At 39.7% G+C, this 22,733-nt stretch overlaps 1 protein-coding gene across 1 annotated transcript in view; it reads left to right on the forward strand.

Annotated features, from left to right (window-relative positions):
• The window catches only part of USH2A (usherin), a 777,454-nt gene that overhangs the window by 744,654 nt on the left and 10,067 nt on the right, over positions 1 to 22,733 (forward strand). Inside the window, 7 exon segments of the mRNA XM_079107116.1 lie at positions 6,337 to 6,543; positions 8,579 to 8,817; positions 9,657 to 9,865; positions 15,467 to 15,643; positions 17,319 to 17,402; positions 20,641 to 20,885; positions 22,586 to 22,657. Coding sequence (XP_078963242.1) covers positions 6,337 to 6,543; positions 8,579 to 8,817; positions 9,657 to 9,865; positions 15,467 to 15,643; positions 17,319 to 17,402; positions 20,641 to 20,885; positions 22,586 to 22,657 — 1,233 coding nt within the window.

Below are 22,733 nucleotides of genomic sequence, written 5' to 3' on the forward strand. Positions count from 1 at the left end.
ATGGGAATGTGATAACAATCTCATTACATGCCCCTAAGAAACAAATAATTTAATTGTTTGCCTGTTAACATACAACCTGTTTACTCTACTTATTAATTACTGGCATGGCTATTCATGTTGGATTTTTATTTCTGATGTGAATTCTTAAGAAAATATATTCACATTCTCTGGATTTTATAAACAATGAGATTGTGTACTTCATTCTGCTTGATATGAAGTTGTCCTCAGAATGGTTAAAATCTTTTTTTTAATCAAAACATGTCCTTATTCCACAAGGAAGCATGTTATGGGATATCACAGAAGTTACAGAGAGCTAAACAATTCCTTCATTTCTCAATCCTCTGAAAGTTAACTATTCTCTTATAATTAGTTTGTAGAAAGAGCAAACTTTCAAATTGCAAGGATCGCCACCTCACTTACATTAGAAGTCAACAGGGTAGAGGGTTGTTGGGTTTTGTTGTGGTTTTGGTTTTTTGTTTGTTTGTATGTTTGTTTGTTTTTGGTATGGAAAGTATCATAATTACCAATGTATGTTCCCTTGGTTTTAACTAATAGCATTTTCTCAGTCAAAAGAATCATAAAGTATTTTTTCAACTAAGAGGTTTTTCTTAGGATCAAGAAAAAACATACCAAGAACCCCTTTTGAATTGACATGACCAGTTTCACTCTTTACCAAGATCATCTATACTTGGAAAGTATCAATCCTAAGGAAGGTAATTTTAGAAAGACATGAACCATTGAGGCAAACATTAAAGCAAATACTTTTTTATAGTCAAGTGTAGACGTAGTGCTGAAGAATGGCCAACCTGTTGTCTCTTCATCTCCTTCTAATGCACAGTAGTGGGCCCTTCTCTTTCCCACTTATAAAAATAAAAGCATACAAATTGCTTCTGTTTACAAATTTCTGCTTTCCTCCCGGAATAAAATTAGAAGAAAATATGTTGGGCTGAGAGAAATTTGGAGCATTTAAAATGATATTCATCTGGGCAGCAAGGAATAACCTTGCAAGTTCCAGAAATATCAGGGTTTCAAGAAGTGATAACAAGGAGACAAAGGATAGTTCTGCCAAGGTAGTGACCTCTGGTTCTGTTTGGAACTGTGATAACCATGGTAGTAAGTTTCATGATGATTACTGCATTTGTAACATACTTAAAGAGGTGCATTCATACCATTATTAGAATGGCTGAAGATAGTGCCAAAGTCAACAAAAAGGACTTCTCTAAATACGCATAACATGAGTAGAGATCGAAAGTGCATCAGCTTCTGTGCCTCTCCAGAGAACAGCCTATTGTGTTTCTCGGACGATGTTGGGCACAAGAATCATGTGGAAGTAAGTTCGATGGTCCTCTCACCAGAAATTCTGATACAGGGATTCAAATGATCTTGGTGATCCTGGCCAAGCAACATATTTTGACAAAGACTCTTGTCCAAGAAGATTTCTAAGATGTAGTTTTTCAAGGGGAGATAAGTAAATAAATGTATTGTTTGCAAGATAGTGTGATTATGGCAACTTAGTGGCAGATGATGACACTGTATGTGATTAAAAAATTATTTAGGGCAGAATACAGTAATGAGTCCTTTGCAGGGAAAGTAAATAAGAGACCAGTTTTATTTTTTAATGAACAACAAGCATAAAGATGGTACTAGTCATTAGATTAAAAAAATACAATGCAGGGGTTGGGGCTGTAGCTCAGTGGCAGAGCGCATGCCTTGCACATGTGAGATATTGGGTTCAATCCCTAGTGCCACATAATACAAATAAATAAAATAAAGGCATGATGTCCATCTACAACTAAAAAAAAAAAAAAAAACACATTACAAACAATTATAAACTGACATTAATCTACCATACTGCTGGTCAAATTATAGAATCTGTATAAATAATTTTAGTTATTTTACATTTATTAAAAGTGGCTCATCTGTATTTTCTATAATATCTTACATGATAACTCTTTTCAAGCTTACAACAGTAACCTAGGGGAAAATAATAATGTAAAAAAAAAGGTCCAATATGGTCAGTCCTAATTTGCTCTCCTTTCTAACAGCTTTTTGCTGGGAAGTTCCTGGTTTTTACAGTCATAGCTGTACATAGTCACATGTACACATGTAATATGTTCACCAAAACTGAATGATCAGCTTTTTGGTGGAAACTTTAATCATCTTCAGTTTGTTGGTTATGAAAGAATGTTCAGTGTGGATGCTGCAAGTGTAAAGATACTGTGAACTAATCAAACATGAAGAGTATCTTACTTTTTGTCCTCCTGGCCATAGAATCCATAAGCCTTCTTCTTCTTTCTCAGTTATGACCCTTCCTATGACTAGTCCACGCACTGCGTTAATGGACCCAAGGATCATGTGAGGAAATCTCAGAAAACAAACTGGCTGGACTGATTGTCAGGTAAAAGATACGTAGGTAGATAGGTGACCGATGGAGGGATGGGTAGATAGGAATAAGAGGTGTGACACCTTTGCTCACCCATCAAAAGGGTCACAGCCCACACTCCTGTAACAAAAGACAGATTTGCAAGAGAAAAGCATAACAGATATAATCAAAGTTTTACGTGACGCAGGAGCCTTCAGATATGAAGAATGAAAGATCAAGGAAAAGCTGTTTATGCTTAGGTTCAGTGAAGAATGGGCAGGCCCATGGAAATGTAATTAGACAAAAGGGTATCATCTAGAGACTGGGGATGTGGCTCAGGGCTCAGTGGTAGAGTGCTTGCTGGCATGTGTGAGGCCCTGGGGTCCATCCCTTGCACCAGATCAAACAAATAAAAATGTCTCATCTAATGCTAATACACTGCATAGAGAAACACAGCAAGACCCGTCCTTCAGATTCTTCTTGTAGCTTTCCTTTCTCCTAGGAATAGGAAAGGACCCTCTGGAATGAGGATCTTCAAAGGAGAAGGAGAGACAGAGTGACCTTTCTAGGTTTTACAGTTTGTTTGCAGGGAGGTTGGGTCGAGGAGAAGAGTTCTAGTTTGTATAAACCACTTGGGAGAAAGGAATTCTGGTTTCTGTAGCTCAGTTCAGGGAAGAATGAGTGGTGGGAGATGAAAAGATGGGAGAAGATCACAAAGATCTTGCTTTGAGACCTTCCAACGTCCCTTACTCCAAAGTACTCAACTCACCAGGGCACCATAGATCAGCGGATGGTGTTTTGAGCCCCAACAGACAGACAAAGAAGACAGAGATACAGTAGCCAACTTTTCATCTGTTCATGAGACATTTGATTTCTGATTTTTATATTGGTTTGTTAAAACTAAAAGATCAGGGGGCTGGGGATGTAGCCCAGTCATAGAGCACCTGCCTAGTATGCATGAGGTGCTAGGTTCAATCTCCAGCACCACAAAAAAGCAAAACAAAACCAAACCAAGAGATCAGAACATAGTACCCAAAACTTCCCACATAAGATCTCTGCTGCTTCTTTCTCCACCCCATAAAGATGTCTCCAAACCTTGGTACACTGCTTCTCAGCAGAAATTATATGCATGTCCTTTTAGTATTTTTTGTTCCTGAACTACGTACGCTTCAGTTTCTTTACCTTCTATTTAGTTGGACATAGATGAAATTCCATGGTAACTTCTGGTATTGCCAACATTTTTACCCTAACAGAGGGAAAGACAAAGACAGAGAGACAGAGTAAAGCTTATCATTGACAGATTCATTTTTCCTCTTTTTCTGCTGTTTCCTATCACAAAGACACTGCCTTGGTACAAGTTTTGTGAAATCCACAAAGCTTCATTATCTCAGTCAGCCTTCTCTTCATTGTTACTGTTTCATTTTCTCAGTAGCTCATGTAAATAGGCTGATCCTGCTTTGCATAAGCATGTTGATTTATATGAATGCTATTTTGATCTCAAATTGATTGAATACTAAAAAGAAAGTCTAGGAAAAAGAGCAATGTGTTATGAAGGTCTCCTGTCAAAGACAAAGGACTAGACGCATTCCCACTTAGTAATAGGGAATTTTGTACTGCCTGTTTTTAGGAAGAAACATTTCTAAAGAAATACAGAAAAGAAAGAAGAAAAAAGAACCCTCTAATACTGAGACCCAAGTGTTTTAAAATACGTAGGATTAAATTACATTTTAAAAACTAGGATTCCATCTGATAAAAGCCTGTGTGACACAAACGGGCATGAGGTTTAGTATTAGCTCCAACATCTGCATTCTAAAGCCTTAACAGTATTTATGATTCTATACCTACATCAAAAATGAAAGAAAAGTGAGTGTTCATACACTGGGCTAGAACTCTGCTGAGTGAGCCCTTTCTATGACTTCTACTTATTTCATCTCATTTTCTTTCAACAACACTACTGCTGTCTCCTATTGGTGCTCAGTAATTAATTGGCAACTTGCCGGATTGGTCTGTTATTTTACCTACTTGTCCTTTTCTCCTCATTTTCTTCTCTATCTATAGTGACCCTGAATAAAATTCTACATGCCTTTAAGTCATCAACCAAAGTTCTGCTCTCAGCAAAAAAATTGATGGCAACATTGGTACTTTATTTTGTACCCTTTTTCCAAATCTTGTCTCCATCCCACCCCCTGAAAAGGTATTTCCAGTGAAAGAGGTTGATCTGGAGCAGATTGAAAAGCCAGGGACCCTTCCTCATCAGTCCTAAAATTCCATCTCTTCTTTACCTCCTCTCCCTATTGTAAGACTATGGCTATTTCAGAAGGGACAAGAGCAACCTCAGATGTATTTTGACCAGGACTCCAGTTTTCTGGAAGCCCAGCTTTTTTTCCATTGCTAACAGCCTCCTGCTCCTTTCTTTCCTATGCCCATCAGAGTTAATCCCCACCCCCACCCCACAATTTACCTTGTCTATCCATCCTTGGAAGCTAAGAGACCTTACCTAATCCAGAACTGCAGGTATTCATCTATGGACAAGTCATTTAATTTTTGTGATCCTGAGTGTTTTATTTATGCATATAGATGACATACAGAATCAAAAGCAGTTTATTGGAAAGAGTCCTGGACAGCAGAATTCTAGCTTCAGCTCTTACAACTTCTGTCACACTGAGCAAGATGATGGAATTTTCTGAGCCTCTGTTTTCCCACCTGCAAAAGGGGGCTCTTCATACATTTCTTCACTCACCTTATAAGTTTGCCCTTGTGAAGACTAAGTAAACTAACAGATGTTAAAGTGCTTTGTAAAATGTAGAGTTTATACAAATGTGAGTGATTATTATGCAAATGAGAGGTAACCAAGCTCTTAAAAGAGCAGGGTTGACTATGTAAGTAGGTTAGTTGTCTCTTTTAAAAATGGGGCTGCTGGCAATCCTATCAGCAAGGGGCTGAAGATTTGCATTTGACAGCAATTCAACCTCTTTGCTTTTACAAAGAAATCCTCCAAAAGAGGTATGGAAACACTGATAGGAGTTGGTCTAACTACTAAAAATCTGTCTAATGTTTCTTCTCTTGAAGATATTATTGATGTAAAAGCAAACCTAACAAAAACAAAGCTAAACTCTGACTTCAAAGTACTAACAGTTTTTTCCTAAATATCTTACATTTTGAACATTCTGCATTTCTTTTTAAGACTGCATACCTGGAATGTTGCACCCTGAAATCAAGTACATTTTATGGACTTGTCTCTAAATGCTCAGGGTAAATTTTAAAAAAGACAGAGAGAGTGAGAGAGAGTAGAAGACACTTAGTGAGGAAAAAAAATTTCCTGAAGTGAGACTTACCCATGAAAGCTTACTAAGGAATACTTCTACTCCTAAACACACAGACAGTCTTCTTGTATTGCCATTTAGATCTATCATTCTGATTGATCACTGTGTAGTTGGCTATTATTGGGCTTAATTTAACCCTATACACTCACACATCCATCTACTCTGTCTATTGTACCTGACATTCTACAAATTACTTACTCATGCAAATGACGACCTAAGGCAACCTTTTAGGATATTCGTGTTTAATTATACAAATGGTTCTTGATAAATAAGATTATACATCTTTCCATATGTTTATTTCCTCCTTGATGAAAGAAAATTTAATTTTCATGCAGATTTGGTGGGGACAGTGTTTAAGAATTGCTGAGTTTTATGTAGTCTGCAGATTCGTCCAGTTTGCAGAAGCTGACAAAATCTCTCCACTTGCTTGCACAAGAGAGGAGCTGCTTTTCATTAGGCTAACATCCACCTACTACATTCTGACATCCTCAGTGGCCCCCCTTTGTGTTCACAGTCCTTTGTGTTTGAGAAGTTCCAAAATCAAAGTTCATCTTATTTTGTTGTCTTTAGTTGCCTTTGGTTGATTCCCCCGCCCTCCCCCCAGCCTGAGGGTAGCTTGCTTTTCACTGGTCTTATTGATTTCTCTTGTAGGTCTGGGCAGTGAATTCAGCAGGAAAAGCCCCCAGTAGCTGGACACGATGTAGAACTGGGCCTGCACCCCCAGAAGGTCTCAGAGCCCCCATGTTCCATGCGGTCTCTTCTACCCAAGCAGTGGTCAATATCAGTGTCCCTGGGAAGCCCAACGGGAATGTCAGTCTCTACAGGCTGTTCTCCAACACCAGCGGGGCCCACACCGTGGTGAGCACTGCGTTCTCTGGGATCAAACCCAGAATTGGTTTATTTTAAAAATCATTATCCATGGTACCCTTGCTTTTTCTTCCCTTCCCTCCTTCTTTCTTACCCTTCTGCTCCCCACTGTCCTTGGGTGAACCGAGTGCACAAAGATCCTTTAGACAAGAAAAAAATGAGCCTTTAGGAAACACATAGAAAATATACAAACTGTCAGGGAGAGATACAACAATAGTGGTTTTAAAGACTGTAAATGTAAGAAACCTAAGACTTCGGAGATAAACAAATTAAATCAATTTAATTTAATTAGAACAGCATAAGTCAAGCACTCAACAAAGGGAGAGCACATATCAAGAGGTCAATAAATGGTAATGGTTGGGGGCATAAATGTTAACGAAACAAAGAAACAATAGAGCAAAAACATCTTTTTGGAGATCCCCATTTTGACACACACACACGCCAATCTCTAATAGCACAAGGAAAGTTCAGTCTTTGTTTTGGTGATTTCGAGAAAGTTCTAGTAAGTTCTAGGCTTTTGGAAGAGAGAGCAGATCCACTCAGTGCAGCTCTGGCGCCATTGTTTATTAGCACATTGGGGTACATCAGGAGGCAGGCCGGAATGTTCAAAGAAATTGTCTTTCACATTGTGTATTATTAGCCAAGCTGCTTGCTGGAAGGGATGCTAAGAATCAACTAGGCCACTTCCTGCATTATTTAAATGAAGAGACCAAGGGCCAGTGGGGGAAGTGTCTTGTCTCTGTGGTGCAGCCTGTGCTTCCCTGTGTCTCATGAATAAGTGGAGAATACCATACTTTGTTCACATAAACCTCATATACAGATTGTGCAGATCCCAGTATTACATTATAAATTATTTAGACCAATTGAGGGAACAATTCGGGCAAGCGTGGAGAAATCCTCTGAGGCCTGAGTGCCAGGTATTGAAACACGATTTCAAAAGATAACTCACATACAATGAAGGCTCATATTGAATGTTAAAGTAATATTAGCATATTTTCTACAGGGTTTCGTATTCAATAAATATAGATGATGTAAATACAATCAACCCTTGATTATCCATGCTTATAAAATGATAATATTAATAAACTAAAACAATTTATATTTGGAGTGCATGGTATGCAATTTTTAAAATAACATAGCTCATCTTAATTATCTTACTTATGTCAATGTGAAAATTAATTTCCAATTTCTAAAGTCTTCTTTTCCAAAGAGTACTTAATTAAACCATAATGAGGTGAAAAGTTTGCTCCAAATAAACTGAAAAGTTTATAATTCTACAAAGATGATTGAGAGAAGACTATGATATTTTATAAAAACCATCAGTGTGAGGAAGAAATGAACTTTCAAGCTCTGAAATATCTGCACCTAATGCTAACATAGATCTGAGGGTTGTTTTTTTTTTTTGTTTGTTTGTTTGTTTTGATACTGAAGATAAAATCCAGGGCTGCTTAGCCACTGAGCCACATTCCCAGTCCTTTTTATTTATTCATTTTTATTTTGAGACAGGTTCCCACTAAGAGCCTCGCTAAATCTCTGAGGCTAGTTTTGAGCTTGCAATCCTCCTGCCTCAGCCTTCCAAGACCGTGCGATTACAGGTGTGCACCACTGTACCCAGTATGAGGACATTTTTGACCTGGAAATTTCACGCAAGCTATCATGGCAGAATATGGAAGTTGACGACTAAAAATGTAGTTTAAATGCGGAGTATATTTTTTGAAAAAGCATCATTCTGAAGGTCACAAAATTTGATCAACTTTTTGTGTATTCTCTGCCAAAGATATTATGGAAAATGTGTGTCTTGCAATTTCCATCCTGTTGCCTCTAACTTCTATTTTGTTATATTGTTAAACACTCACATTGTGCCTCTCCAAGGTGATTCCAAGGGGTGGAGACTATGCTGAACACCATGTTGCATCTGCAAGCCTACCTAGCATGGGGCTCCGTTCATAGGAGGTGGGATACTGATAAACATTTATCAACTCCCTCTGACTGTGACACCACTGCAACTGGTCTTTTTTCCTCCTAGCTGTCTGAAGGCCTGGCCACCCAGCAGACTCTTCGTGACCTGCAGCCCTTCACCACGTACTCCATTGGGGTAGAGGCCTGCACCTGCTTCAACTGTTGCAGTAAAGGGCCAACAGCTGAGCTGAGGACTCATCCTGCTCCACCCTCAGGACTGTCCTCTCCCCAGGTCCAGACACTGACCTCAAGGATGGCCTCCTTCCAGTGGAGTCCCCCACACTTCCCCAATGGTGTCATTCAAAGGTAGTGAGTCAACAGGAACTATGAATAAACCAGACAGACATGCAGGCAGGCATGTGGCTACGTGGCACCACCCAAGAAGGGCTTGCTAATTGAACAGATACCTATAGCCCAACAGATTTGTTCGAGTAATAATGTTTCCTGCAAAATACTTAAGACATAACATCAATGATGGAAAGGTGAACAACAAATCATCTTTACTTAAGAAAGACAATACAATGTGTTTACATTCATTAAAAGAATATACTCCTCTGGGACTGGGGATGCAGGGCCATACTTAGCATACCCAAGGTGCTGGGTTCAATCCCCAGCACCAAGTAAATAAATAAGGAAAGAATAGGCTCAAAAAAAAAAAAAAGAATATGTTCCTCCTCACGGTTCTCTGAAATCAAACATTACACAAACCTTAGCTGGAGCATAAGGAAATTGTATGGTTAGATAGGAATTGCCCTGATCTAATTTAAAATGCTATAATGAAGTTACTTCACTCAAAGTTATCTGGAACGAAAAAAAAAAAAAAAAAAAAGATTTTCTTCCTTCTAACAAAGAAGAACAATTTATCATTCTACCCTTAAAAGAGTTATTTAACCAATGACGTTGCTGGGCAGACAGCAACTTGTATCTAGATGCTAACTTCTATTATTTCTCTGGTTAGCTTTGCTGCTCATTTCCAACAGTATTAATAAAGTATTTCTGAGAGCAGTTTGCTGCAAATAGAAATTTTAAAGAGCTTATAGTTCCATGAAAACAAAAATGTCTTTTCACAATATATAGCCAGTTTTAAAGAGAGCTAAGCAAATTCCAGTGTCTGTCTGCTCCTGACGCATCTTCTGTCATTGCAGCTATGAGCTCCACCTCCACGTGGCTTGCCCTCCTGAGTCAGCCCTACCCTGCACTCCAGGCCAAACAGAGATAAAGTACAGCGGGCCAGAGCAGAGAGCCAGCCTGGAGGGGCTCCAGCCTTACACCACCTACAAGCTGAGAGTGGGGGCACACAATGAGGCGGGCAGCACGACATCCGAGTGGATCAGCTTCACCACCCAGAAGGAGTGTGAGTGACCTCATCGGCTACCGTGGACCAAAGAGGGAGGGCGGGAGCCAGGGGAGGCTTGCCATGGAACTCAGGCGAACCACTTTTCTAACAGGATCGAGTGTTTATTATGTGGAATGTTACTGAGACATCAGTGAAGGTGACTATGGAAGAAAAATGCCCTCATGGTTTAGCAGTAGGGAGGGAAAGGACACATTTAGGAAGAATTTTTCCTATAGTGAAACCAATGCAGAGAAAATTAGGCCATGAAAGAGAAGAAAGAAAAAATGGACAAAGGCTTGTAGCCCTTTTTTAAAAGAGGTTTGCCACTCCTTTGCTTTTCAAATCATATGACATCATCCCTAGCATTTCCAGAAAGCATTGAGATATGGCACTACTAGGAAAAGCAAAAGGGCAATTGAGTGCAGAAATGGGCAGTAAACTAATTAATTTTTAATCAACTAATTAATTTTTTATAAGATAACTTCAGATTTTATAAGGCATATACACCTATTACTTAAAAATGGCAAATACAAAAAGTATTAAGAATAAAAGAAGTATTTATCAGAACCAGCTACATAATTTGTGGGGCCCAGTGGAAAATGAAAATATGGGGTTGCTAGTTCAAAAATCATTAAGAATTCCAGGAAAGTGACAGCAGAGCATCAGACTAAGCTCTGAGACTTAGTCTGAGAGAGGTCTGTGCACCCATGTAGCTCACATGAGCACAGTCAATTCTGCCCATAATCCCACCAGGCAGAGGCAAGTGCTATTAATAGTTTTGCATGATCAATTCTTTCAATCTCTTTTCTATATATAATTTTATTACATGCTTGAGCTAATACCATAATTAAAAATTTAATAGCCTTCTTTTTGTACTGCATTTTCCATATTTAAAAAAATTCTTTAGCCACCAAGTTTGATGATTGTATAGTATTCCATACATGAATTGACTGGGCATTTCAGTTGTTTTCAGTATTTCCCTTTAGTTAATGTGACAAGGAAAATCTTTGATTGTCTCCTTGTTTTCTCAGATTTCAATCAATAAAATTTCCTGCACTAAATATTTTAAGGTTTTGGATACCTATTGCAAATTTACTTTTCAAAAAGATTATATTAGATTCTAATCTCACCTAAAATACAGTGTTTGGCATTAAACATACCATTCATGCTATGAAGTGTGCATTCATTGAAATCCAATGCCTCATACAAGAACCTCCATCCGGCAGGGTGTTAGTGTTGGTTATAGATCATGCTTAGAAAGGACTTGTTTATTCCTGGTATTGCTTAACTATTTTACAAATAATCCGCACAACAAACCTAGGAGGTACATACTATTATTATTACAATTCACAAATAAGAAAACTGAGGCAGGATGCTGACTAAATACTACAATTCTAGGGGACCTTTCACATAGACTATGATCTGAACTGAGGTTGCTGGACTTACAGAGTGAGGTGGCCCTGAACTTGAACCAGATCTTAAATAACTTGACCCGATTCCACATCTAGTAAGTAGAAGTCTTGCTCTGAACTTGTCATCACTGGGTTCACATGCACCCTCATGATTCCCTCATGAATTAACTTCCACTCTCTAAAGATTTCCAAGCTTCTCCACCCTTCTCAAACCTCCTTGCTTCCCACTCTTTCCTCCCATACACCCACCACCAGGCTCACCCTCCTCTCTCTTTCTCCTCTGCAAACTCCTTGCCTTGTGAGTTGCAAGGAACCGAGAAATCATGAGTCAGTAATTTGCTTCCCTTTCCATCCCAGAGAGACGAACCTATCTGTACCATTCCTGCCAGTAATAAGGAAGGGAGAGTTCTTCTTCCTCCTGAAATGCACCTGCCTCCCCTGAGTGAGTGCTGTCCCTTGGTTTAGGGACCATTCCTCTCTGTCCCTAGTCTTCAGTGTATCCTACTCAAATTCAAAGCTGCCTCTGTGACTTTAATGCTAAAGCCATCCAGCCAGCTCCACCTCGCCCTCAGCTGCTGCCTGCTCTCCTGTTCATGGCTGCACTTTTCTAAGGAAGGATCCACACATGCATTGTCCATCTTCTCTCTTCCCCTTCTTGGTTAACTTCCTCCTCACTGGACGAAAATCTCTCCGTTTGCCCTTGACCCCCACATTGATGAATCCAGCCAACATTGTTCTCCAGGGGTCACCTTCATTGACTTCTCAACAGCATTCAATGCAATTGAACCTTCAGTCCTTTTTTTAAAAAAAGTGGTTTCCTTGAGTTTTCATGACAAGCCTCTCCTGGTTTCCATCCTGATTCTTTGAATATTTCTTTTAGTCAGCTCTTTTGGTTGATCTTCCATTAACCAAGTTCTTCAAATCTCAGTTCTAAATTTACCCTCCCCTGTACTCCCTCCTCTATCCTTTTCTTCTTTTCCCTCCTCTTCTCTCCTCTCCTCTTCCCTCTTCAACTGGGTTCATCTACTGCAAGTCTTCAGTTTCAAAGGGAGGCTGACCCTCATGTGGTCACCTCCTATCCAAGTCCTCTGTTTTGAAATTCAGACTACATCATAGACATCTCCCTCTGGACTTCTCATAACCAGTTTAGATTCAACAGGCCACAAACAGTTTTTGTCTTTCACTTTTAATCTCTTCTTCTAGTCCTCAGTTTCTCCCCTTGGCACAGTGTCTTAGACTCCCTACAATAGTGTTTAATGAGTGACTGAGTGCACTTAATACTTCCTGTGCTTTTTGTTGGTAACAATCAGATTTTTTTTTTGTCACCCATATTATCAAAAGAAAATGTAATGATTCTTTTTTTGTTGTGTTATACTGGAGGTTAAACCTACTAGTGTCTCCCACTGAGCTATATCCCAAACTCTTTCTTAAATTTTGAGTCAGTCTCACTAAGTTGCTGAGGCTGGACTCAAATTTGTGATCCTCCTGCCTCAGTGTCCTGAGTAGCTGGGATTACAGGTGTGGGCTAACATGCCCTCATGATAGTTCTTAATAATGTCTACTCTAATTTTATAATCTCTTTCACAATATGTACATGAACCAATTTTGCTAATTATTTCACTTTTTGAGGGTATCGGCTCCAAGGTCAGAGAATAGCTAGGTGAAGGTTGTAGGTTATAACCATTCTCTTTTTTTGTCATGAAGCTTGATTTTTTTATATATTTTGTTCTTATATTAGAAGAACAAACTGAACAGATTAAAGATTTCCTTCCTATTTTTCTTTCACTTTGGAGAAATGACTTAAAGGTAGACCAGAACCCAAGGAAAAACATTTCTTTTTTTTTTTTTTTTTTTTTTAATTTTTTTTTTTTTTTACATTTCTTTATTACTGAATCTACAGAAAAACTACAAGACATGACTGAGATTTTGAGTACCATTTATGCTATTTTTAACTCATTATGCACACTGGTAGAAAGAAAAGGTGGATCAGTGAATATAAACCAGAAGATAACTAAAAAATAGTACGTGTGGTTCAACATAGACGTGATTACATATACACTCAACAAAGGGTTATAGAAGTCTAGCAGCATATTAAGCCCCCCTGCCTGAATTACACTTTCAGTGGAAGAGCAGAGGTAAGGTGTAACTACTTAGCAACTGGTCTTGCTGAGAGAAAAATATTCTGGTTTTTGAAACACTCGCCGATTTCCATGGTGTAAATACCCTCACCATTGCTGATTTAAGTCACCAACGTGGCAGCACTGAACACAATGAGGAAGAGATGGGTAGTGGTAGATCATTCTATAATATTTCTACCATCTAGATCCTACAGGTGTAAATAACCTTGGGTGGATAGATGGTTGTAAAATGTAATGAAATAGTGAAAAAGTGAGGAATTCTGAATAGTACCTTTGTTTCAACACAATTATATTTATATAATTTAACTGTGAATAATGACTGGGTTTAATGACCAGCTTGCAAAATACCTGAGTATTTAATCAGGATGAGCTAGCTTCAACACATCACCAGAAAACACCCAAAGTGAATTAGTATTTTGTGTTTCTTTAAATAAGTGCGTACTGATTACAAAAAAAGCAGCATGGACTTTGGAGTTAAGTAGGTCTGGGTTCAGATTCTTGGTCTCTTACCTTGCCTTGACATTAGGCAAGATGTTTGACCTCTCTGAACCTGAAATTTAGGAACCAGCCTTCACAGGATGGCTGAGGATTTAATGGGAAAATATGTCAAGTGGTAGGGGCATAGTAGCTCTTAATATTTTCTCTGTCTCCTCTGGGTGCAGGGGAGATACATAAACTCATGATTTCTCATGATTTTTATTGCCTACTCTTTTCCCTCAGGAAGTCTCCAAATTCTAAATGATGGGTTCCCACTTTCTTACTTTTTTTTTTCTTTTTTGTACTGATATAGGGAGAAGAGGAAACCCTATTCCATTAAAGGGGCAGGGAAGCCATAGACAAATTACAATAGTGTGTTCAATTGTGATATTAGGCAGGATTAGTGTTAGAAAAACATAGAGATTTACAGAAGGTTTGATCACTTTTGGTATTTGCAGATAATTTTTCTTATGGATTTATGAAAGTATCTTATTTTAAAAGATAAGAATCACATGTGTCTTTAAGGTTTAATCTTATGATTAAAAAACACAATTATTCCTTATTTTGTTTTATTCCCTAATAAGCAACAGATGGGTTTTTTTTTTTTTTTTTTTTTAAGAAAGAACTGATATCCAATTTATTCTCACTGCTCACTTCTTTTTGTAAAGGCAATTTAGCACATAGATGGATCTTAATGCTCCCACAAATGTATTGATTATTTTGGAGAAAATGAGAGCTCTTGAAACAAATCTCTTCTGACTTGACAAGAGGCTATGGTACTTCTTCACTTGTTCCTGCAAAAATTATTTTGTAGAAATTTTGAAGATGGGCCCCAGTTAAGGATTTCTGTTTTGTTTTATTTTAGTAAGGGGCTGAAAAATCCGAAGAGAAGATGCCTGTACAATGCACTTAAAGTTTCTTCTATATCTGATATAGTACTTAGGAGACCTGAGCTTGATTATCTACTAATGTACTATGCTATTGATTGATTAGTCAGGGCGATGAATTATTATACTTGAATTGCTGTTTGCAAAGCTTTTTAACTATCTGAGAAAACAAACTAACAGTTCAAGAAAAAGCTTTAAAAATAAATGGGTGCCAAAAGGACATAATTCACCATCTAAGCAGTTTGGTCTGGAGAAAAAAAAATATATTAACTTCATCTAGTCCTTGGGGCATTGTAGCAATAAATATTGATTTGATATGAAAAATAGCTATCTACTGTAGTTAATAGTGTTAAGGACACTTTACCTGTTAAAAGAGGGAAAATGCAACAAAATATGAGCTCCAGGGTTATGTCGGTGAGCAGAGCCATTGTATGTTAATAGTCATATTTATAAAACACCACTCTCCATTGATTTTTTTTTTTTTTGAAAGCAGGTACAAAGTTGCTGAGAAAGCATTTCACATAGGTTCTCATTGGTTTTTCTTTTCACCCCAACACCATTTGTTTTAGTTGGTTTCAGAAATGCTGGAGATTTTTTTTTTTTGCTCATATTAAAAATTAAAGAAAAAATAAAAAGCATGCCCATGCCCCACGCACCCCCCAACAGGTTCCTGTTTCTAGAACATCTATACCTTTCTCTCGACAGTGCCTCAGTACCGGGCCCCATTTTCGGTGGACAGCAATGTGTCAACGGTGTGTATTGACTGGAGCGGCTCTTTCCTTCTCAACGGCCGGCTGAAGGAGTACGTGTTGACTGACGGAGGACAGCGTGTGTACAGTGGCCTGGACACCACCCTGTACATACCACGTACGGCAGACAAAAGTTAGTCTCTGAGCCCTGCTCCTTACACGGAGCTCTGTTCCCAACTTTATGAGACGTTCACTTTGAAAGGTGACCAACAGATGCTCGTCATTAAAATGTCTTGGTTTAAGTAGCCACTTCCCATGGAAAAGTTATAGCTCAGAGTAAATAAAGTTTTCCTTCCTGTTTTTGCTGCCTGATGCACTGCAGTTAGCATTTCCCAGGGGAGAACACTACTTCCATGTGACTTGAGTGTCCCCAGGAAGCAACAGGAACAGAGGGCAGGTAGAGTTCACAAGAGTAATAGCACCTATAAGTAGTCAGTGAGCTTCCAAAAATGATGTACTTTTGGGGCTACAGGGATTTTCTTGCTAGAGCCTCCAGACAGCTCACTGACCACCTCCACTTCTTAAAGAACCCTGAGTAAGGGGTTTCCTTAAACTCCCTTGGTATCAGTCCCAGAAGGAACAACTCTTTCCTGTGACTGAATCCCTTCTCCTTCTTTAATTGCATGTCTTTTCTTTGTGTTTTCTTAGTCTTATTATTAAGTTGAAATGATGAAAAGCTTTACAAGGCATAGGATTTTCCAGTAATCAGCATAGTCACAGGATCAATAGATTGGAATCATTTTAAGCAATCTGGATTTATACAATAAATTGGTGAAGTTTTTGTTTTTACTTGAAAATGCTATATTTATTTTGGCTGAAAGGTGGAGGTAAACAATGAGTGCCAGCATGGCATTCATAGTATTTGAAATTTAATAACATTTTTACAGTGATTCAGCTGCACATATTCATGGTTACAGATCTTGGGCAGCTCCTTGTGATGGGAAGATGTCCTGACAGTCAGGAGATCTGGTTTCTACCTGACCAGGCTTCTAGCCATCTGTGTGACCTTGAAAGAGTCTCAGGTTCCTAGCTACTGCAAGAGGAATTTAGATCATGTGATTTTCATGATCCCTTGTGTGCTTTCCTGTTGAGGAAGAAACTCCAGGTCATTTAGTGTAAGGCACAGCTGAGGGTTTTAAAGGAGCAAATTTAAGGATAATGGAGAATAAGATATATTTGTCTATTATTCCTTACTTTGCTGATAATTCTTTTCCTTTGCTGTATAAACTCTAATCTTCTTTAGTTCTATTACATATGGATATGCTATTATTACACTAATCATAGCTCTTTTTCTGGATGACATTTTAATTAGAAATAAGTTTGCATAGTAGATGTTAGTCAGCTTTCTGTCTCTCTAATAAATCAGCTTATAAAGAGAAAAGGTTTATTCTGGCTCACAGTCTGGGAGGTTCCAGTCTTTGTCCATTGGCCCCATGGCTTTGGGCCTGTGGATGGGTAGCACATCGTGGTGGGAGTATGTGGTAGAGCAAAACTACTCACCTTGGCCAGGAAGAAAAGAAGAGTGAGGAGGGAGCTGGGGTTCCACAACCACCTTAAGGGCACAGCCTCAGTGACCGAAAAGCTTCTCATTAGGCCCCACCTCTTGAAAGTTCCACCACATCCCAGTTGTGCACTCTGGGGTCTGTGGGGAACATTTAACATTTATACTATAGCATTAGGTAAAATCTCACAACTGAAATCCTGTTTTCAGATTTTTCATGATCTGATACCCTGTTGCTTTAAAAGAAAGCCCCTTGTTTCTGGGTGTTGAATGACTGAGTCATTTACTAATTCTTCCTTTGGTCTAGCCTTCTTTTTCCAGGTCACCTGTACTACAGATGTAGGAAGCGTTAAGACACCATTGGTCCAATATGATCCCTCTACTGGATTTGGTAAACATTTAATTCAAGTTGTATTTAGTGTAGTACCTACTTATTTTCCTCAAGCATGTACATACTTGCATGTATTTATACATAGATTTATTGCATAGATTCTATGACAGGAATTGAGTGTTATCATTTTTTAAGTCCTCATGGAACTTACATTAGGTAAGGAGTGAATATATACTTTTAAAATGTCAAGTCACTGAACTGTAAATGTGGAAAAGACCAGAGAGATCTGACTAAACTTGTCCCCTGACCACAAATTCTGTCTAAAAAGTTTTATGACTTTGTATACCAAAAAAAAAAAAAAAAAGTAATGCATAGAGGAAGCCCAAGGGAAGAGAGATAAGAGAAAAGGAGAAATTATTCTGCCAGTCTGTGTTGATCCTAATGATAATGTTCTGGCTTCAGAATCTAAAATGGCAAATTTGGGAAATTTCTGTCTATATCTTTTATAAAAATATTCTGACTTATTATTAATATACTAAGTAATTTAGCTGAAGAGGAAGTTGTAATTTTTAAAGAGCATCTTTTAAATTTAGTTCTACCTATAACCCTTGAATCTAACCTATGTAGTACTCTACAAGTTAGAGAAATGGCAAATTGTTTCCATTACAGCAGAGTTGGGACTGATACCTTATTTTAAATTCCAGTAATTAATGTAATATCAAATTTCTATGCACATACACTTTTTAGAAATATAAACATGTCCCAAAATTCTGAAACACAGATGAACATACTTATTCTTATCAAAAATAGTTTCAATCTATGAAGTATTATTCTACATTTCCAGACTTTACATATCTGAGTGCCACATAAAATTCCATACAACAGCTAACAGTCGTCTTACACTGTTTATCTCATTTAATTTAATAATGACTGTGAGAGACAAAAGACCTCATTTGGTGTTCTTTTAGCAACTCTCGTCTTTTACCACGTGGATGACAGGGGTCTGAGGGACACAGGAATTTATCCAGAAATGGTCTGCAAGCTCCTTGCTAGGATGACAAGTCTGACATGGTTTTTCCATTGACTCGTGGCTCGGGACTTTTTCTCTAGCAATGGTTCTCCACGTAAGTGAGCATCAGCATCACCTCAGTGGCCTGGTTTCTTGTGGTTTCCCAGCCCCTAGCAGAGTTCCAGAATCGCAGGTTAAGGTGTCTGCTCTTTATGAAGTCCTGACGCAAGGACCCAGGACCACATGTTGGCTAATACCCTGTCCCACAGCAACTTCTGGGAAGGGATTTTCTCTGACACTGGTTGTGTGCTGGGGATTTTTTGCAGTTGAGGCCCAGGCACTGGAGTTCCATCCCCTGACCATGAACCTCCCACTCGATGCCCAGGTGCAGTCCCTTAAAGTGAGTGGTACTTTGAAAAGAAAAAAGGGAAGTGATAGAGATACCATCCTGACTTTGAGCTCTTTATAAAAGAGGAGGAATAGCTAGTCAGCTCCTGAATACAAACTGGGGTTTGCATTGCTGAGCAGTGTGGTGAACGGTGGCTCTCTTGTCTGGAGGCTGGGCTCTGGGCAGAGCTGAGGGAAGGAACTCGGGACTGTGCCGATTCCAAGATGTGGTGCCCAGCTGATACTCATGGTCAGGTTTAATTTTTGTAATATAACTTCTGAAACGTTCCTGTGCATTGCCTGAAGGCAGCCTCCAAGCAGGAAAGAGGCAAAGACCTCATTTCCTTCTGACTGTTCTGAGCACTGACTCCCTTTTGAGGTTTCCCTCAGGCATGCTGCCCTCCATTCCCCTGCATGCTCCCAAGCAAGGGGCCCATTGAGCCCATCAGATCAGTTTCTGGAGTTCCAGCTGGTGCCACACATAGAAGAGACTCAACTCTTCTTATGAGTAACCAAGGTTTGTTTGTTTTTAATCTGACAACACATATTGGTTCCTAATGAGGCCAATTCACGCCTGCTGGGGCTTGATCAGAGCTTTGGCTCTAATTCCTCATGTCAGAGATGAGGAAGTCAAGGCCCAGGGAGTGAGAGTGACTTTCTAAACTATTGAGCTGATCAGAGGTAGAATTAGGGTTAGCAAAGATCAGTTTAGAAATTCAAACTTTAGTTGTAGTCACTTACCCTTCATCCCTTAGTCTACCCTTCAGCCTTCCTCTGGGAATTTGAATGTGAGGTACTGGTAAGCCCACAAAGTCCTTGAGGGGCTGAAATCAGGGGAGTCTAACCTACCGGTGAGGAGGCATTTGTAAGTGTGTCTGTTTGTCCTTCTTCCTCGGGCCCCATGCAGCTCTCTGGCTCACAGCTGCTTACCCGCCTGGATGGCAGCTGCATCTGATGCATAGACTTCCAAGCTGGCCCCCGGGCAGAGGTTGATCTCTTAAAACCCCTTCCTGGTTAGTTTGCCAAGTTGCCTTGTGCTGTCCTGCAACAATCCCTGTGAGCCCTTCTACATGCCCCACCCTCCAGTTCCCCCTAACCCATGCATAAGACTGGGTAGTCCCTCTACTGCTCATCCTTCAGCCCTGGAAAGTCCCTAGCCTAGGACCTGGCACAGGGTAAATGCTCATTAAGGGTGATCTGATTTTATTAGCCTCATGTGCAGAGAATCACATCACCTTTGAACACATGAACAGAAATCAAGGATAAGCAGTTCCACTGCTTAAAGGAATTCTTTTGGTAGGAAGCACTTTTCAGTGCACGTGATGGTTTGCAGAGTTTTTGCTGTTTACCAGAGAAGCCAGGGATCAAGAACTGTAAAGATGACCTGTTAGTAAACACAGACGTCTCAAATTCCAGTTTGGCTGAAACTTCTGAGGAATGGGGCTGCTGAATGCAGTGAGGGGAAGTTGTACGTTCAGAGCATTGACAATGTACGTGTCTCTGCAGCAGCAACACTGGGAAAAACTCATTGCTCAAGAAAGAACTTCACTCCCAATGGCACAGAGCCATGAAAGAGACAAACCTCAAGGTGACTTTGGTCACCTTATGCAAAAGTGCTACCCCACAACCATCTTTCCAGGGACTGCTAAGGTGGTGATTTCCATCCTAAAGGGTCATGCCAGGAGTATCAGCTATGTCTTTGGAGGACCTTAAGGTGCCAGTTACTAGCCAGCAACACCTGAGCCTTCACAGCAGGCTGCACACAAGCACAAACAATGAACAAGCTTCAGCAGGCATATTGCTTTCAGCTCCTTTCAAATTTACTATCAAGTAACAGGGCCAGAGAACACAAAATTGCCTTCTGAAATAATGTTTCCTTTTTCTTTCCCTGGGTTTTTGCAGGCTTGGTGCTAACAACTCCTGGAGAAAAGAAGGGATCACGAAGCAAAAGCGCAGAATTCTACAGCGAGCTGTGGTTCATCGTGTTAATGGCGATGCTGGGCTTGATTTTGTTAGCCATCTTTCTGTCCCTGATACTACAAAGAAAAATCCACAGGGAACCGTATATTAGAGAGAGGCCCCCCTTGGTACCTCTTCAGAAGAGGATGTCTCCATTGAGTGTCTATCCTCCGGGGGACACCAGTATGGTATGTATGGGAGGGTGTGGCCCTTTCCTGGTAACTAGGCAACTTGCTTTTTTTTATTCCCCCGGGGATATAGTGCCACAGCTGCAGTTTCAAGGAACAAGATGACAGTTATGTTTCACTCAATGTGGAAACCAGGGGAGCCTAGAACAACTTCCTCATCTTTGACTGCATTAGAATCACCTGGGAAGCTTTAAGAAAAATACCATTGGCTGAGGGTGAAGCTCCTTGGTGGAGCCATATGTTTAGGACATGTGAAGCTTGGGGTTCCATCTCCAGCACCGAAAACACAAAAACAACAAAACCAGCATTACCTGAGGATTGATCCAAAAAGTTTGATGATTTTTCATTGGTCTTGGGTGGGGCTTAAGGATTGGTATTTTTTTTTTTTCTATTTACTCCCAAGGTGATTTTAATATACAACCAGGAAAAAGTATTCCTGCTTTATAGCTGGAAGTTGGGATGGAACCTAGAGGCTGCTATGTGATGTGTAATTTGGGAGAACCAGAAATAAAAACGGGAGATAGGAAAGAAGTGCTAGAGGTGCTCAGTCTGTCACCAGGCCAAGGCCACCTCATAGCTCCAGACTACCTACTCCCAAGAGAGAGTAGGGTGAGAGCCCCAGCCATGGGACAAGAGACAAAAAATCGGTCTGTTCCTGTATCCCCTTTAGCATTAGGGAAAAGCAGAGTGGCACCCAACCTGTAAACTCTGGCTAAATGGCCAGGCTCAGGGGAGGAGTAGAAGGAATGTCGGGCTACCTGGGGCTCTAGGCCCAGAGAACTGGCTCGTCTTCTGCAGTGAGGCTGCTCACTGCAGCCCTGGAGGGTAAGCAGAAGTGAAATCTGGGATGTCCCAGAGCACCAGGCAGCATTTCCTGGAACCTCTTTAGTCATAATTTAATCCTATCCAGTTGACAAAATGTACCTGCGTGTCTTGTATATTTAAAAACATTTTTAAACAAAACTGCTGTCACAAAGTTGGAGAGAGGAGCCAGAATACAATGTGCATTAGTGGAAGGAATACTCTCTGGTAACCAGAACCTCCTCACCTACTCAGAATTGGGGGTGGAGGGATTTGAACAGGGACAAGGTGGATTCATCTACTCAGTTTCCCAGAGTGATCTTTGTTTCACTGGGTAGGTGAAAGGGAAACCCCCACACCCCACACAGACCCCTCCTCTCATCTGACATGCTCTGCGTGCAGTGCTGCTATCACTCTCCCATGTACCCTTGCCCTCTGATCAGGTGAGGTACCCTTTGCACATCAGATACAAAACTGGCAAAAGGATTTTTCTTCACTCTGACCAAAGATATAGATAGAAGTACCAGTTGGAGAACTTTTGTGTTTTATTAACATTTTTCAAGGTCACAGCACATAGTACAGCTAGGTTCATGGGCAGGTTTTACTTGTAATTTAATTACTGGCTTAAAGATCCTTTTCTCTGCAATACTAAACAAATAATGTCAATGGCATTCACCTTGGACACTACATGCAATTAATTTCCACTCACCATGTGGTCTTAATTGCAAAACCTGAATATATATATATATATATATATATATATGCACATATGTATATATATATATATATATACACACACACACATACACAAAAATAGTATGAGAATGACTATGATGTACTTGGAAAATCAGTGTATTTGAAACAATTTTAAACAAGGACTGATGCACCATTTTTTTCAGTTTGACTCTGTGGCCGACATATCTGATGTGTCCAGCAGTGTTACCCTAAAAAGTTACACCATGCACTTTGAGGTACCTGTGTGTGCTGCATGAATGCATGATCTTTTGCATGGTGTGTTGTTGACTACCCAGTAAAAAGAAGGAAAAT

This window comes from Sciurus vulgaris (genome assembly GCF_902686455.1).
Source record: "Sciurus vulgaris genome assembly, chromosome: 12".
In the NCBI taxonomy this organism is placed as follows: Eukaryota; Metazoa; Chordata; class Mammalia; order Rodentia; family Sciuridae; genus Sciurus; species Sciurus vulgaris.